The 18,303-nt window shown below is 40.5% G+C and overlaps 2 protein-coding genes across 6 annotated transcripts in view; one reads left to right on the top strand and one right to left on the bottom strand.

Moving 5' to 3' along the window:
- Positions 1-13,469, bottom strand: part of ITFG1 (integrin alpha FG-GAP repeat containing 1) — a 69,538-nt gene extending 56,069 nt beyond the window's left edge. Inside the window, exons 1-6 of the mRNA XM_030955745.1 lie at positions 13,255-13,469; positions 10,782-10,854; positions 9,264-9,409; positions 7,553-7,610; positions 6,883-6,957; positions 4,346-4,440 (exon numbers count right to left, since the gene is read on the bottom strand). Coding sequence (XP_030811605.1) covers positions 4,346-4,440; positions 6,883-6,957; positions 7,553-7,610; positions 9,264-9,409; positions 10,782-10,786 — 379 coding nt within the window. The 5' untranslated portion in view covers positions 10,787-10,854; positions 13,255-13,469. The remainder of the gene's footprint in view (positions 1-4,345; positions 4,441-6,882; positions 6,958-7,552; positions 7,611-9,263; positions 9,410-10,781; positions 10,855-13,254) is intronic.
- A 74-nt stretch (positions 13,470-13,543) lies between these two features.
- Positions 13,544-18,303, top strand: part of PHKB (phosphorylase kinase regulatory subunit beta) — a 67,856-nt gene continuing 63,096 nt past the window's right edge. For 2 of the 5 annotated variants that reach the window (XM_030955824.1, XM_030955820.1), the window contains exons 1-2: positions 13,553-13,686; positions 16,576-16,688. In XM_030955824.1, coding sequence (XP_030811684.1) covers positions 16,634-16,688 — 55 coding nt within the window. In that variant the 5' untranslated portion in view covers positions 13,553-13,686; positions 16,576-16,633. Of the gene's footprint in view, positions 13,687-15,688; positions 15,818-16,575; positions 16,689-18,303 lie in introns of all 5 variants that reach the window. The other 3 variants (XM_030955822.1, XM_030955823.1, XM_030955821.1) reach the window with 2 other exon arrangements.

Genomic DNA, 18,303 nt, shown 5'->3' with positions numbered 1-18,303 from the left:
AGTGAATAAATACAGATCTACTACAGAAAATCAGCTCTGCTGGTGATATGAGCTGCAGAGAGACTACCAGCTTCCATGAAGAGCAAACTCACTAAAATACGACCAGAGAATCTGACATTGAGCATTAGACTATTTTCAGAATCTAGGTTTAAATGACTACAACAGAAATATCACCCATGATTTGAATGACTGGTTTGCAAGAAGAAAACTAAGTGGGAATCAAAAGGAAAACACATTGTGAACGTTCTGGTACATTAGGTTTCTAAATTCCCAAAGCAAAACAACATAAGAAAATTAACACCAGAAATCAGTAAAGAGACTAGCAATTAGCTTACAGCAAGCTGTTTCTGACTAATGATTTTTCCACTTTAGTTTTCCCAACGCCAAATTTATGATTTTTCCTTCATTTTATATAAACAGTTCCAGAAATATCTCCAACTATACAAACCATGTGCTAGTCTTCAACATGAGATCAGGACTTCCAAACTGTGGAATCACATATCCAAGTGACACACAGAGTATTTAATACATCAGCTATTTTTCACAGCATTCAAGGATACAGTGACAGATGTACAGTATGAAGTTACAGTGGGACTCACAGTCCAAGGCAGCTTGTCTCATGCATTTGAGCACTTTAAAAGTGTTTGTAGGGCCTGACTTCTTGGTAGAAGACTTGTATTTCTGAATGCAAACAAATCTATGGTTTAATAATCTTACCTTTTTCCCCTCAAGTTTAGAAAGACAGCACTAAGTGAATATCTGACATTGTAGGATGTTTACAATAAAAGTAATGAAGTTGTCTAATTAGAAAAAAAAATGACACAGCAAAATAATCACTATCCTAACAACTTCAACTGTGGTATTTTTAAGACAGGCCCCTTACTTGAGGATCCTTCTTTGGAAATGCTCACCTGGGCTGTTTGCTTTGTAAAATACACCCAATGTTAATCTGTTCACACAAGCCTATTATTATTAGCTGGAGATTATTCTCGTAAGCCAGCTGTGAAAAAGAACTAATGGTAAGTGTGAGTATGAGTTTCCAGACACCCAGCAGCCCTGTTCTAACAGGGGCCAGCACATTTGCTCCTCACCTTGCAGCCTCAGGGCCATGTCCCAGCAGTGGCAGTGATGGGAGGATGCCTGACCACCCCATTTCCAGACATCCCCTCCCAGCTCAGCCTCTCTGTGAAGCAGATACTCCTCCCTGGAGCAACACATGCTTGATATGCATGCAAAAAACACTTTAAAATTTGCTATTTACTTTATCCATTAAGCACATACAGACCCTTTAGTAAAGGTTTTATACTGCAAATTTTTGCATGGTTTTAATGAAATTCCTCGTCTAACTCAGAATTCCTTACTGAATTAATAATTATAGGGGGCTGAGACCTCTGCATGAGGATGCTTTCTTTAAAAACAGCAGCAGCACTACTCTCTGAAACAGCCCAGTTCATCTCTGACCACGAAAGATTAGTATTATCTTTGTTGTGGTTAGAGGATTTTTGGATTATAAAATCCTTACACTGTTAGCCTTTCATGAAGCTTTGTCAGGGATTAAACACATCTTTATGAGCAAGTTCTCGTATAATGAAATCATAACAATTCAACTTCATTTCACCCAGAGCATGAGAAGTGTGGCAATTAAAAGCTCTGCTCTGAGTGTTTAATATCAGCAGGTTGAAAACGGGTTAGGCAATAAACTAGCAAAAAGCTTCTCAGCCCAGAGAGGATTTTTTGTTTTATGTCAAGCACACTTTAAATCTCCTAAGCTGTTTATAATGATAGAGTTGCCAAAAATAGCCCAGCTAAAAATCATCAAATTGGCCGCATCTGTTACAGAATACAAAGAGTGCCAAAATATTGCAGAATATTAGAAAAACCTTTAAAAATACCTGCAAAAAACCCCATGGAGAATAAATAAAATGGCATGTCCTGGTGATCTATTTGTAAACAAAAATCACTCCATCCATTTTAGGTGCAATTATATCCTTATAATCATGAACAGTAGCATTGCCTGTGAGTAAACAGCCTGAATATTTCAGTCCAAAAATCCCACAGCAGCATCAAATCCCATGATTATTAAGTGTTTTGGGTCACATGATTTCAGCAGGCAGATTATTCCCCTGCATCTTGTTAATGCCTCCTTTTTAATTAATATGATTCTAATGTGCAGCAGGCCCTGCTCCTGATGAGGCTTTGTTCCCACTGCAGAGTGGCTGTGTGGGTGAGCACTGAGTCACAGAACGCTCCCCTCCTCACCAGCCCCATGGACAAACACTGGTACCAGCACTGCCTGTGCCCTGCCTGCCCCAGGGCATTTCCCACCAGTCCTGCACACACTTCAGCTTCTGTTGTTTTGCCCTTTTTCCCCCGAATTTCTATCACCTGACTCCTTTGATGACTACCTATGAGTCACTTCCCAGCTCTGTACAGACACACAAATTAGAGCAGACGTGGTGAGAACACTGCACAGGTATTTTTTGGAAGAGGCACAGTGAGACTCAAGGTACAATTTCATGCTTGGTTAAAGGCAGCCTACAACTGCTGCTGCTAAAAGAGGAGTCAACCTTTCCCCTGTGCTTACATCTGCTCTGACAATCCTGCATGGTGAGTTGGATTAGAAACTCCAGTGACAATGAACTGTGCTCCTCAGCAGCCCCAGTTTCAAGCAGTTACTAGAGCTGATGTCAGGGAACTGCCACAAATGTGCAGGCAGGACTAGACAACTGGCAACTTTTCATTTTGGCAGGAAAAACACATCAGTCGTGAAATATCAGATATACTGATACTATTTTTCAGCAACATATCTTATTCTTGGTTAGTCCCATCTTCATAGGGACAGTAAAAAAAAAAAATATTATTCCCACCTTAGAAGTAAAACATTACTTAAAAAAATAATAATACTGTAATAGTTTCTCCAGTTTTCTTGTCAGGATGAATTATTTTCCTTACAATTTTCCCCAGGTTCCTGTAACATAACACTTCCCACAGCACTAAACATTAACACCCTAACGTAGTACCTCAGCCTGAGGTGTCACAGCCTTGCTGCTACAAGAAAGTAAAAGTCAGGATCTTTATGGGAAGAGCTTCACAGGAGCTTCTACTCCCATCTTGAGATATAAAAATAGATGTGACTCTATAAAAGCTCCCAGCACTACCCACACAAAGATCCTGACTCTCATTTCTATTTGATAGAGAAGCTTGCACAGCAGCAGCACTAACCAGAACTCTTGGAACATTCTTTAGTCTGGCAGCTGTCAAAAACCTTGAAAAATTGATCGGTCTGTGACCGATCAATGTAAGGATCTTGGACTTCTTACCTTTACTCACCTCTGAGTTTAGATTTCAATGTATTCAAAATGCTACCTGGAATGCTCATCTATGCTGCTTATGCCACTAAAAAAATATTCCAGAAGGCTTCTAGAGCTAAATGTGTTAGAACTGGTTATTACATGACACTGATTATGGTAAGCAACCATATATTTAATTTTCTAGTTGGAATTTCCACTTGACAGCTTCACATAGCAATGTGCCAGAACTGGATATTAAGGTTTGACTGCATACTAAAGCAATTAACTTAATTCCCAACATTTATAAGCATCTTAATTAAATTTATGGAATCATTCCTCTCTCATTCCCATGCAACTAAACAGGAAAAAGATAAGCTCTCTTTCCAAAATTACCATATATGAATTGATGTACATTGCACATCTAGCAGAAGATAAAGCACTTCAGAATTAATTTAGTGTGTGAAGAAATTAGGTTTATCACAATATTTAAATGTGCTTGGAAATATGAGCTAGGTATGGAAGTGATAAACAGATTCACCATGGTAACTGAATCACATTGACAAAATACCCCAACAAAATAAAGGGAGAACACAGTTCTATCAGTGATAGAATTAACTACAACATAATAGATTGAAGTCATAACGAAATCCTGAAAACAAATTTTAAGTCCAGTCTTAAAAACACTCTGCTGAATCAAACTAACTATTTCCACACTCAAATGAAGAACTTCAGCTCTGACACAGTTGCCATGAATACTCCAGTACAGCATTGTGAAGAGCAGCAAACAACACTTCAAAGGTGAACACAGCATTATTCAGAACAAGCAGTAGTTATGATTGTCATCAAGAAGTAGCAAATGCTATTAGGATATTTATTTTAAAAGTTGTTTTTTAAAACACAAAATTTTCAAATCACAGATTTTTAAAATTAAGTAAGTGAAAAATCCAACTCAGAAGTAGCAAAATCATATAATTACTGAAGGAAGCTGCAACACATGACATTGACACTTAGTGATAATTATTTTTAGGATGGTATCTAACACTTCTATGACTTACCAGCAGTGAAGTCATTATTTAAATCTATAAAGGCATGGGAGTGTGGTATATACATTTTACTTTGAGTTTCCAGTGCAGGATGCCATGACAAGTTCCTACAGACAAGAATAAAAATACATTTCATCAATGTGTAGGGACTGTTAATCATGATAATATAGCTTAAAAAACAGTGAAACTTTAAATAAAATGGGACAGAAAGCAAGTTCTCCCAATACTAAGACAAAATTCCTGTTTAGCTTACAATATACTCAGTAACTCCAGTACTTGCTTGAAAGGTTCTGTGAAGGATGATTCATAGCACAGGGGCTTCAGTTCCATTTTATTAATTTTCTACAGCAACTTTTTTTTTTTGTTTTGCACAGAACAGTGTCACTACCCACAAAGTTATAGTTAGTGCCAAGGCTCCTGTACTGCAAATCCTGAGACACTGATCCCTGTCCTCAGTTTCCTCAAGCAGTTTTACTTCTGCAAGTACTTCTGGAATTTGCTTTCTGATTAATAAACATGAGCAGAAGTAAGCACATGCTGTTAGAGCAGCTCATGCCTGCTGCATGAAAATTCACTTTATTTCAGCTCACCTAAAAATCAACATATGAATTAAACTTTCACATTATGATGGACTACTAGCTAATTATGTAATTTCCCAAGCAGGTGATACTATTATTTATTTATTTATAAATACACATGCCCTGCTGGTTTCTGTTCTAAAAATGGCTGAAATTCCAGCACACCTCCCTATTAGCAGTGATTTGAAGTGCAACAAATCCTTCAAAAGACACAATATGACTTTCAGAACCCTTAGCTAAAACACTCAGGAAAATCTCAATGTGCACTATACAACAGCAGGCAGAAATATTACTACTACTAGTTGGGAACTGCTTTATTTATTCCAGTGACATTACATACATTTTATTGAAGTTCTTATCTTCCTTGACTAATTTATGGTAAGAAAATAAATAATATTCTGATTACTTCCCCAAGATCATAACTAAGTCTTAGAAACGTTAAAATGCATCACTTAATCGTAAAGTAATTATTTTCTCTAAGTTTTTCTATGTATTCAGTCTTGAAGACTGCCAATGAAGTTAGTCATACAGTTCTAGAATAAATCTTAAAACATTTTGGATTAAAATATAAAAGTCCTTTTCTAAGCAGATGACAAGGCTGTTTTCCATGAACAAGACATGGCTTATGCTATTACCTATAGCACTCAATCTTATTTTGAGCTATGATGAGTAAGTTTATTTGTATCTTAAAGCTCCTGAAAGAATTTCTTCAACAAAATGAAACAAATCTTTTTCACTTTTCCATTTATTCAAGAGCTCACACAATTAATTTTATTTATAATCATTGCAAAGTGTTCAGAAACATCCTTGTGAATCTGAATTCTGTTTCATAAGCTACCAGTACAAGGATGGTGATACAATTCAAGTTGGGCTTAATGAACAAAAGCACACTGCCAAGAAGGGCACAGCTTCCACTGACACATTCAAATGTTATTTATCCTAGGAAAGGAAAAGAGACAGGAACTACAGGTATAAGGTTTTCTGTTTTCAAATGATAGACTTTAAGTTCTTTGGCATCCTGCCCAATACTAGAGACATTGCTACTCTATATTTTGGTTACACACTGGTTCTTCTGAGCCAGTAGAGACAATTTTTTGTTATGCTTTGATTTCAGCATTCACATCCAAAACGGTTAAAAATAATCCTTTGCACAGTCCTTGTTAAACATTTAAGTATGCCATTATTTTTATTCCAGTATTTGATAACTGGTCCCATTCTAGAAATTTAGGGCTAGCAGAAATTTTAATCATGAAACTTAGTCCTCTTTGCTGCATTGTCATCACATAAGGCTTCAGTCAACTTCTATCTGCTCATGAGTGGCATGAGGCACTCCTTAACACAAGGGATGTGATACAGACATCACTTGTATGCACACTTGTGCTGCTACTTAGTCACCTCTGCTTTATGCCACTTCAGAAATCTCTTCCCCTATAATTTCCCTAATATATATAGTTCAATACTCTTACATCCTGCACTTCCTGTGCTTTTGATTTCCTATGGTATCCAACCTTCCCATTACAAATAATTTCCCAGACAGGTGAGAGCATTTTTTTAACTTTACCACAAACATTTGCAGATTTTTCTTTTGCCATCCCTTTAATTATAAGATCTGTTTCAGTAGTTCTTGCATCATCAACCTGAAAACAACTTTTATACAGCACAAGTTCCATAACACAGATTATAATACTAAATATTAAAAATATACTAAACAAATGGGACTATAACTTCTTGGAACTAATTGTTCCAAGAACCAATTTTCCTCTTTCTGATGTCTATTATCAGTGGCTCTGTTTTCTCAGCTCCCACGGAATTCCTACTAGCCCTATAAAATAGCACTTTAAAGAGCAGATGAAGAGTATCGCTGAATGTTTGCCATGGACAGAAAGAAGATTCACACACAAATCCTACACTTTAGTGGGAAGTGGATACACAATGCCCAAGTTCCAAAGCCATGCTGAGCCCTCAGCTTACCCTCCCAGCAGGATCTGTGGCTTACTCGAGTCACTGGTGACACCAAACACATCAGGAATCAAGTCTCCATTGAAGCTGAAAATGGAACACATTGTCAGTGCCACCTCAGTCCCCACAGGAGTTCAAACCACCTGCTCTTAAACTCATCTGTACTGGGACATTTTCCCACTGGGCCGTGAAGAACTCTCAGCTGTGGCTCTGAATTTTGGTTCCTGTCTGAGCTGCTGTAAAGGTCTGTCAGTGCTTCCCAGTCTGCCTGTGCTTTACCTTACACATCTACTGCCCTCCACTTTTGTTCAGCATTTCACACACAGGCAAGCACACTGTGAAAGGGACATTTGCTCATTTTGGTAAGCCAGTAAGGTTTTTGCTTTAGAAAATTCCCTGAGAAATGAACGGCTTTTTAAATGAATACTCACAGTACTGAAATGAAAAAAATTAAAAGATCATGCGCTTACAATTGCCAGGATAATATAATACACAAGAATTGTAAAGATAACCATTTTGGTTCATCATCTTTTGTTGGATCAGTTGACATTACACAAACCACCCTGTTCTTAAAAGATAAAGAACATGAGCATATGTTTCAAATTTTAGCATTAAAATATATTTAAGTTGCTGTTAATCACCATTATAAACGTGGTTTTCTAAAAAAGTAGGTCATACTTACTCCATTACTAGAGGCTCATCATGGAAAGTCTTATTTAACACAGTTTTATGGTTAAGATCTGAAAACAGAAAATATGAACTTGATTCAGTTACCAATATATTCTGACATTTGCATTTTCAACTAAGACATAATTCTTCTATTAATTTAAAACCATCTGTTTTATGATTAAAAAAAGGGCACCTCTTAATATAAAGAACTAAATGGCTTCCTGAAATTTTGCAGGAAAGGTGAGTTACAGTTAAAATACTGAAGGCTTTTTCCCTCTCCACTAGACTCCTCAACAAATTATTCCAAGTAGATCTTAGTGAAACCTATTTCTGTGTATGACTGCAATCACTCAGGTACAGGAGAACTGAAACAGTTGGGATGAAGACAGGCTAAAAGTTTAACATTCATTGTATGCTAGACTTCTGTTTAAATAACATTTTTAATTATACACACTGAGTATTTGAAATAAGCAATCAAGGTAGACTTTCTAAATGGGAAGTGAGGACTAATCCAATCAGGTTATCACCTTAGACTTCACTTTTACTTGCAATCCAAACTCCTTGCCAGATTATTCCCATTTCCCTTCTCTCTCCACAGTGTTTGTCTTTACAATTTCCACATTTCATACAGCAGTCCCCTCCTACTGACTTGTGTGTCACACTTCTATTACCCAAGAAGACACTTCATACCTTACCAGTGGCCTCAGCACATACCAACCACTGCCTGAATTTTTAACCTCTGACTCCTCCTCCAGGCCCCATAGCTCATTGTGTTTCCCCCAACACTGGTTTTTTTTTTTCTGAAACAAAACAGGATTACTTAATCCAAGTCCTCGTATTCTTCCCAATACTAGAGATACCTGCTATTCACTTAATATTGATCCACTGCACTTTTCCAGGTTGCTTGTTTCAGCTCTGATTAAAGCCAGAAGCAATGGTGTCTGAGGCAAACTTGCCTCACCTGTAACTATGCCATGACACAGTTGTTTACAATAGTGAATATTCTTCAGTAGTTTCTGTGGCTTAGAGAGTATTTTCTTTTGCCTGTCCTTGTTCAAACCCTAAATTCTTCCCCAAACTCTTTCCTAGCAAAGTCAACAGAAACAGAGGAGACCTCAGGAGTTCATACAATCCATATCTCTACCCCAAGACAGAATCAGCTACACCTTGAACACTGCCAAGAGACTCCTGAAAAATCAATTCTAAAGGTCTTGAAAACTTTCAGCAATGGAGATTCCAGAAACCTTTCTTCCAATACTCACTTTAGTGTGTCACTGTCTTTAAAGAATTTCATTTAACACAAATATTATAGTACTGGTGGTAGGTTTAGGGATGGGATTTTGAAAGCTGGTGCACTTAAGTTCACAGCAGGTTCCCTGTGCATTTCAAAGTGAAGATAAATCTTTTGAGATAGTCTTTGTGAAGCTGACATGCATGATGGGGAAGCTATGAGAAGCAGCACTTCAGTTAATAGGTACTGCCAAATTAGAATAATGTTTGGTTATATCTGTTGCATAATACACTACAAGTATTGTTCTCTTTCATTAATTATTGAACACAGTCTAACAGCAGGATAATATATGGGTGTGAAGCTGAATAGCTGCTAATCCCTATTTTAGTGCTAAAAACAATCATTACACTGTAAAAATGAGTTGTAACTTCTTGACAATACTTTGAATTCAGAAATCTAACAATCTTACTAAGAACCAGTCTCAGAAACTCACCTAACGTTTGGTTATGTCCCCAGAAAATAAACACTGAAAGTTCATCTTTGCCATGACTTGGGGCCTGGGTAGTGAGGAGGACATCCATTTGGGAATCTCCATCATAATCTCCAGGAACTACACTGGTTATGGTGACACCAAGGGATCTGGAATTAAAAACAAAAGCCCTCACATACAAATAATGGTAAAAAGGTGTGCATATAAAAAGCACTTGTGGAGTCAAAAGCTTGCCCTATTATTATTAGTTGGTCCAATACAATCTTACCCTTCAACAACCTGATTTAGGATTAAGTCCTTATCTATTGCAAAAGTATCTTAAAATCAGGCACCTGATAGGCTGTCCTTGTCTAAGGAAAATTACACTTTAAACTTCAGCTATCAGACATTCTTCAGTCATATCCTGTTAATGCTATCTACAGTTCATTAAATCCTCGCATTTGTTTAGGACCAGTCAACCAAAATGTGTTTCAGAGAGCAGGATCTTTTGGTTGCATTCCAAGAGCAAGAACATAAGGCAACAGGAGCTGTTTAAACAGCAGGAGCCAGGCACAGGTAGATTTTTTAAAAGACAATTCCATTTCCTCCTACCTTCTGCCAGGTCTTGCTATTCCTTCCTACCTTTGTTTGTTCTATCTTTTTTTATTTGCTTACCTACTCTGCTTTACACACACAAACACAGGTCACATTATGGATTAACAGCAGATCCTTTCTAATGCATTAAACAAATTAGTTCCTTCCAAGACAGGAGGGAATAAGGAAAAATAAAAATACATAGAATACAGAAGATGAAGCTGAGCTATAACAGCATTTTAACTTTTAATAAAAATAATACTATTGGTAAGCATTATTCATAAGCAACAGACAAAATAATATAACAGGATATTAAAGCTAGACATATATATATGCACATATAAAGAGATTGGTTTACATTTGTTAAAAACTGATGTTTTTTTAAAGGCCACATGTAAACTTGACAAAGGAACATCTCTACACAGAAACACCAGAACACCATCTTTCATATCTCTTCTAAATCAGATGATATTGGCTGGATTCCATTAGCAACTACAGCAAATGGATGAATTTCCCTGAAAACATCTCTTGGCATTGATACTAAACCTGCCCACCACAAAGACCTATGTATGCCATGGAATGACAGTTTGCTTCACTAGGAAATACAGTCCTGAAGATCCAAATCAACTGCAAAAACATTTCAACATATGGGTACTTTAAATACTAATTTGAGGACAAAACCTAAACCGTAAATATTCCATAAGGGTTGGGAAGTAACACTTATTAGTAAACAACTTGAATGACACAACTCATCTCTATAGACTCTGTCATGTGACCAACAAAACAAAAATGTATCAGGACATGGATCAGGAAGTTGGCCAAAGAACCAGAGCTGTAAGGGCAAGTGAACAACGAGTCAAAGAGGCAACAAGAGCACAGACAAGTGCAGCAGTTCCCCCTGAGAGCAGAGAGGCCCTTCCAAGGCAAACACTGAACAGCCATACTCACTTCATTGGTAGCTTAACACGGGGCTTAAAGTAGGGTTCCTTCTGGTCAGCCAAAAAAATCACCAGCTCATTTCCTGCCAAGGCAAGCAGATCATGAGCAACAGAGGAAGACTGGAAATGGCTTATATACAAACCTAACATTTAAACAACTCTGCCACAAATGACCATTCCCCACAGCAGCAAAAACTTTGAAAGACATCTCATACCACGACTTCCTCCTCATCCAAAAGGAGGCAAAAGGAGCACTTCTTCAATACAAAGTCAGTTACATCTCAAAGGAATGCTAATATCACAAATCTTCTTTGGTGCTTAAGTGTTAGAACTCTCTGTTATTTTTATCACATTGCTTAAAATAAAACTTTCTGTAATGAATTAAGAAATATTACATGTGGAAAAGTAATAGGCAGCAGCTCCACAAAACTAATTACAGCTTAAAAGCTAACTCAAATGAATTCTTTTAATACTATGTCTCACACAGCAGGATCTGATACTGCTTTCCCATGTCAGCTGTCCAAAGCACTTTAAAGGAAACTCAGAATTTACTTGGTTCCCTGCAGCATCTCCCCATCTAGAGGCAATGATATAAGTATAATTTCATTATTTCGGGATTATCTAAATAAAAGCCCATATTTTATGTTGCAGAAATAACTGAAATTCAGGGAAGAAAGGAAGAATTTTAACTTCAGTGATGAAATAAAAATTTTCAGTCAGTAAACCACAAAACACACGCACACCTCTGTAAGTAAAACACAGCAGCAGGTGAACAGGGGAATGCTCACTCATTGCCCTGGACTTCCAGCAGAGGCATTAAGGATAACCAGAAGCTGGTACATGAAAAAGCAACCAGCACGAGCTTCCCCACTGACCTGTTACATGCACAGACTCACAAACAGGTAAGTGTATGCACAATTCCATTTATTTGTAGATTCTGAGTTTCAAAAAGTGACTAAACCCAGAGGCCACTGGTACTTTGGAATTGGCCTTGCAATGGGGTACTTCTGGATCCAGACTATCCCTTACATTCAGCAATTTGACTATTTCTTACAAAGGTATCAGCACAACCTGATTTTCTTTTCTGTATCTGAGCATAGGGAACATTACTCTCATTCAGCTGCAGTAATGCAAGATCAGAAAAATAATATATATCCAGCCAAAGGTCCAAGGCATCATCCCCATTTCTTTATTAAGGGTCAGGATTATTAGGACAGGGCTGCTTTACAGACTCCTGTTCCTCAAAGTCTCGTGTCATCTCCAGTGCTCATCTCCTCATTCTGTTTACAACTGGCTGCCATTAACCCCACCATTTAGAACTACTACCTTTTGTTTTGAGAGTATTCTGTAGTTATTTTTCACCAAGACTTAAGCTATGAAAAATAATGTTTGAATAACTATGTTATTTCAATCTGATTTTTACAGTAAGTACCACACAAGAAAATTACTTATCAAGTGATGCTATAGAGACACAAAGAAATCACAAATCTCATTCCTGAAACTTATAACTATTCACATTTTTATATGCACTCATCTGCAAGATAAGAAAGTTAAAATTAAATCTCTTATCATAGACATTCATTTTAAATCTGACCATTTTTTCAGTAGATGAGCCAGTGGAGCATTTCCAGGGAGCCATGCATCTCAATAACTCAACTAGATGGGAAAGTCACTCATGCTTTACCAAAGCTACTCAGAAAAACATTTCTGAGATGGAAGGAATAAAAAAAGGTGAATCTGAGAATAAATTTACTCTTAATGTGCTTCAAGAAAGTAAAACATTCTAAGATTAATGTCTGCAAATAACACTAACCACTGAAAATAAGCCCTGGTTTGAGGTCTCCCCAAATCTGAAGCCTGAAGAGAAACCTGTGGCAGGTGACTGCTACCATGGCACTTTAACTTTTAATGGTCAAAGTAGGACAATGTGCAGTTTTTCCTCCACATCTATGAAATGTTCATTTTTGTTTCCAAAAATATTGTGAAAGCAGGAGCAGAACAATAATTTGTGACCATTCAAGTTGTAAGATGAAGTGTCTAAATTATTTCACAACCAGAAAAAATGCGCCCTATATGAACCATTCTAGTGCAAACTGAGTACCGTATGTCACACAGGAAATACCTGGGAGCAAAACAAGTGTCAGTTTCATCCTGCAAACAACGTTGTGCTCACCGCGCCGGCCCTGGCAGCACAAGCCCCGGGTACTCGGGCCGTGCTCGGGCCGGTAAGAGACAGACGGCAGGGACTGCAGGGACCGGCGAGCCCATCCCCGGGACCGACGAGCCCATCCCTCTCGGGCCGGGCAGCTCGCACCGCCAGCGCTGCCCCGCAGCCCCAGCCCCGCCGTCACCCCGCACGGAGCTGCCGGGCCCCAGGTGCGGCGGTACCCTCGGCTGTCCCCCTTGGCTGCAGGGCCGGCGAGCCCAGCTCACACCGCCCGTGCCCCCGCGGCCCCCGGGCCCGCCGCCGGCCCCGCACTCACCGCCGCGCAGCACGAACAGGTCCGTCTGCTTGTCCGAGTTGAAGTCGCCGAAGGCCGCCAGGGTCCCGCGGGCCTCGGGCCCGAAGAGCTGAGCGGTCACATTCTGCAGAGCTCGGGCGGGCCCCGCCAGGGCCAGCAGGGCCAGGGCCAGCAGCGGGGCCAGCGGCGGGCACGGCCCGCGGCCCCCATCGCGCACGGCCTCGCCCCGCCCGCGCTCTGACGGCAGCGGGGCGGGCCCGGCCCGGCGGCCACGGTTTGCGGCAGCGGCGGCGGAGCCTGCGCGAGCGCTTTACGGCGGGAGCCAGGCAGGGCCCGCCCGGCGCCGCGCACCCGCGCCCGGGGCTCTCCGGGACCGCTCCGCCATGGCGGCGACTCACATGGCTGACGTGAGCTGGAAGATGCTGGAGCTGCGCGCTCGCTCCAAACGCTCAGGTCTGACCTCTTGGCTTGCCCGGGAGGAGCTCCGGGGATCCCTGTGCTTCCCGTCACTCACCGCCCCGCTCCCGGCCCGGCCCGGGGCTGTTTCCCCGTCCCCACCGCGGGTGGCTGTGCCCCGGCGGGCCCGGCCTTGAGAGACGCAGGGGACGGCCGGGGGTGGCGACCCTGCCCGAGCCCTCGGCGGGCAGAGCCCCCGGTGCCCTCAGGTGTCACCTGTGCCCACGGGAGCAAAGGCAGCATGTTCAGCGCCGCAGCTGTGTAACGTGTTGCGGCTGTGGAACAGATACAGTGTTTAGGGGAAGGTCCCCGCTTTTGGCAGGTTTCTCTTAGCTAAAGGTAACTGTTATACAGCGTGGGAATTCCGTGTTCTGAGCGTGGGGCAGCTCGTTCTGGCCTAAACCAAAGGGTGCTGCTTGCCGAGTTAGCCTGAATTTCTGAACTTCAAAAAACTTGGAGTTGTTTTTTCTTGTTGTTGTGGTTTTTTTTTTCCAACTTGAAGTAAAGTACAGTCCTTCCAGGCGTTTAATTGTTCTAACGGGAAAAGTTTTAGAAGATCCCTGTGTTTATTTATACACCACACATGCTTGTAACGCTTAGTTGCTTATTTGCATGTTTGGTTAGTTTTGTTGTGCTAGTAACTGATCAAACAGTGTGAGACCAAAACGGGGCTTTATGAGGGCTCTAAAGAATTGATTGTTTAAAGTCTGGTCTGATTAATTTGGCTTTAAAAGTTTAGTTTGTGCATAGATTGATTGGCAGTCCCGCGCTGAGGACTGCCCGCGGAAGGCGGTGTTACTGGCGGCCGGTTGCGATTACCGGGGCCGGGAGTGTGACTGACAACCGGAGCCGTGGGGCTCTGCAGGGCCGGGGCGGGCAGTGCAGCCCGGTGCATCGGGAATCCTGAGCCCCAGGGGGCACCCGGGTTTGGGATTTCCCTGCAGGGTCAGTCCTCAGGGAACACTCGGGTTTGGGAATCCCCTGCAGGATCAGCCCTCAGGGAACACTCGGGTTTGGGAATCCCCTGCAGGGTCAGCCCTCAGGGAGCACCCGGGTTTGGGGATCCCCTGCAGGGTCAGCCCCAGGGAGCACCCGGGTTTGGGGATCCCCTGCAGGGTCAGCCCTCAGGGAGCACCCGGGTTTGGGATTTCCCTGCAGGGTCAGCCCTCAGGGAGCACAAGGATTTGGGATTTCCCTGCAGGGTCAGCCCTCAGGGAGCACCCGGGTTTGGGATTTCCCTGCAGGGTCAGCCCTCAGGGAGCACAAGGATTTGGGATTTCCCTGCAGGGTCAGCCCTCAGGGAGCACCCGGGTTTGGGATTTCCCTGCAGGGTCAGCCCTCAGGGAGCACCCGGGTTTGGGATTTCCCTGCAGGGTCAGCCCTCAGGGAGCACAAGGATTTGGGATTTCCCTGCAGGGTCAACCCTCAGGGAGCACTCGGGTTTAGGAATCCCCTGCAGGGTCAGGTCTGCCTGCAGAAGGCTTTGATGGTTTCAAACGCTTTACGTTTCCTTTGCTGCTGCTGCCTGTTACTTTTTTGTATGTATAAAGAATTGTATTCTGAGCAATGACAGGTTGTAGTTCACTTCCATCTTTCTCATTGTTCAGAGATTGTCTAGAGATTTGTTCATGGCATTTTACATAACAACTGAATAAATTTGGTCAAGAAATAAATGTTATTTTAGTTGAAAAGTTTTTCTGATGAAAGAGTTGATTTAAAAATCAAATTTTATTTAATATCTTTCAGGTAACATTCATAGCTAAAAATAAAAATAATGTTCTTACATTTCAAGTTTACTGCTGGATCTTTATGTTGAAATTTGTATAACTTCAGGGCTTTTTTCTTCCTTCCTGGCCCTGTCAGAAGGAGACATGGTTGGGATTATCACAGAAAGTGACTGAAAGTCCCCCACATGTTCCTGGTTTGGCTGAGGCCTGTGCTGGAGTCCCAGCTCACAGACAGCACTGTTTTATTTGATTTGGGTTTTTTTTTTTACTAGTGTGCTTCTTGGAGTAAGATGTAGTAAATGTGGAGTATAGACACACGTGCCTGAAATGCACCAGTGATTCATGTTTTATAGCCTGCAGCAATGGATCGTGTAAGACTCAAATCCTGTAGGAGGGAATTTGTATCCTCATGTTTATGTGTATTAAATGATGAATTACTTTTTTCCAGTAAAACCAAATTTTATTCAGAAATTTTCTTTTCCCTTCCTGAAGCAATAAAATACTGTTTCATTTGTTGCTACTCTGATTAGGAGCAGATTCTAAATATAGTAGTTGAATTAGTCTAAAGCCCCCGAAATTTTTCATACTGTAAAAAAGATAAACTTTAAAGATTTGTAAAAACTTGTCATCATAATTACAGATGTGTTTTTCCTATTGTATATTCCAAAGTGGAAGATGACATATCCTAATAACTGAGATATTCAGTGCCATAAGTAATGTATATGACTGTAGGAAACATCCCGGTGTAGATTTCACATGGGATGAAAGCAGCACTGTGCATAAGCAGAGTTTAGCTCCTTATCATTGTTACTTAACACTTTAGTGTGCACTAGTTAAATCAGTATCTTTATTTCAACTAGAAATATATCAGATGGTATTCATCACCTTTTGGTGTTTGTAGCGGATTCCCTATTGAATAAGAAAGCTCATGTCAGTATCCAAAAGATGGATTTTTTCTAAACTGTGTCCTTTCACTCACATGGAGTAAACTACTAAGTTTTATGGAAGTAAAAGCAAAATAAAACCAAGAGGTCAGTGTAGAAGAAGGAAACATAAGATGTAATGAAAGTTTGTGCTGTGCACTCTGTTGTGTTAATAACTCCACTAACATTGCTTTCACTTAATTTAATGCTGATTGCCTTTAACATTTACTAAACAGTTTTGAAAGTGACTGTAGCTTAGCCTGAGCCGTTTGTGATTAGCTGCACCAATTTGAAATGGCCAGTTTGGATGATGACAGAGCCTCCTCGGCGCATGCTTTTTTAAAATTTGGTAAGTGTGCAGTTCTGTGTTTTGTTTTTGTTTGTGGCTATTTAATTCAACAAAAAATAATTGTATGTTTTGTTTCATGCAGTGTTCTGTGTTAGTAGATCTTTAGCACTGTACAGTAGAACTTAAAAATTTGAACTCTTTCAGTAAAATTTTCTGAAAATTGTAATCTACTTAGATTGAAATCTACTATCAAATCTTCCTGTTTTGTTTGTTTAGTGTTCCTGTCAGTATCCCTCAGTGCAACCATCTCTGACCTCCAATTTCTCTTTTAAGATTACAATCATGTGAAAGGTGCATTAGGAATGCTGTTTGCAATTTACTCCTAAAAAACCTCAGCGTGACAGAGTTTAGAGAGAAGTAAAATTTCCAGTCAGTCATTGGTTACAAAGTTGGACATTTGGAAATTAAGTGGAAGCAAAGTAAAGCCCCCTGGCACAGCTTCTCCTCAGGTACAGCAGAAGCTGGAATATATGAAGCTGTCATGGCCATTCCTGTGTGTTTTGAAGGGAGTTTGCGATGAGATGTATCCATTTGTGACACTCTGATTAGGGGAAACTCTTGTATAGTCCTTGTTTGAACTCAGTAGCAGTACAAGTGCTGGTGAGTGACCAGGTAAAGGGACACAACTGGGTGGCTTGGACTCCCCTGCCCTCCCTGTGGCTTCTCAGTTTTGCCTCTCTGACCATCAAAAAATATGATGTGTTGACACCGTTAAAAAAAATCCCTACTCTTTCCTAATTATTGCATAAATATTTGATGTTTCTCTTTTATGATGCAAAATAATCATTTTTAGTAGTTTTAACACCTATTGTTTTGAATTCTTAGAAATGGCAATGCCTGCCTTGAATATCCTGAGTGGTTTCCAGCCTTGCTTGTAGCATTTACAAGGCTTGTGTGATAGACTTTGGCATTTTGGTTATGTGAAGCTCCTGTGTACTGGCATGATGGTCAGTATTTTATTTCTGGTGTTCAGTAGCATTTGTTGGTTGTGTTGTTAGTTACTGTAAATCCTGAAATCAGTAGTTTCTAGTAAGTGCAATGTACTTGATAAAGAGCTGCCTTCAGATGATTAGGAAATAGAGAAAGGACAGAATAAATTGGTGTGTATTTTTTTCTTTCTCCCCTCTGGTCATCAGTGAAGAAATGGTTGGAGCTGTGTCAGGGGAGGTTTAGGTTGGATATCAGGTAAAGGTTCTTCACCCAGAGGGTGGTTGGGCACTGGAATAGATTCCCCAGGACAGTGTGCACAGCACCAAACCTGGCAGAGCTCAGGAAGGTCTGGACAATGCTCTCAGGCACAGGGTGCCATTCTGGGCTTGTTCTGTGCAGGGCCAGGAGCTGGACTTTGACAATCCTTGTGGGTCCTTTCCAACTCTGGATGTTCTATGACTCTATGAAATACTAGTTGAATTACTTGCACAGTGTAACACATGATTTTTCTTGATCAATTATAGTTTTAAAACTTTTCTCTTTAATGCTATTTAAATTAAACTATTACATGATTTTACTCATTTTTACTAATTTGTTATTGTCACTCAACTAAGGTAATAATTCATACCTTTTGCTTACTTCTACTGTGTATTCAGGTAGAGGAATACTTTAATACTTTTCTGTC

Source organism: Camarhynchus parvulus, chromosome 11, assembly GCF_901933205.1.
Source record: "Camarhynchus parvulus chromosome 11, STF_HiC, whole genome shotgun sequence".
Lineage (NCBI taxonomy): Eukaryota > Metazoa > Chordata > Aves > Passeriformes > Thraupidae > Camarhynchus > Camarhynchus parvulus.
This window is presented reverse-complemented; position numbering and strand designations above follow the sequence as displayed.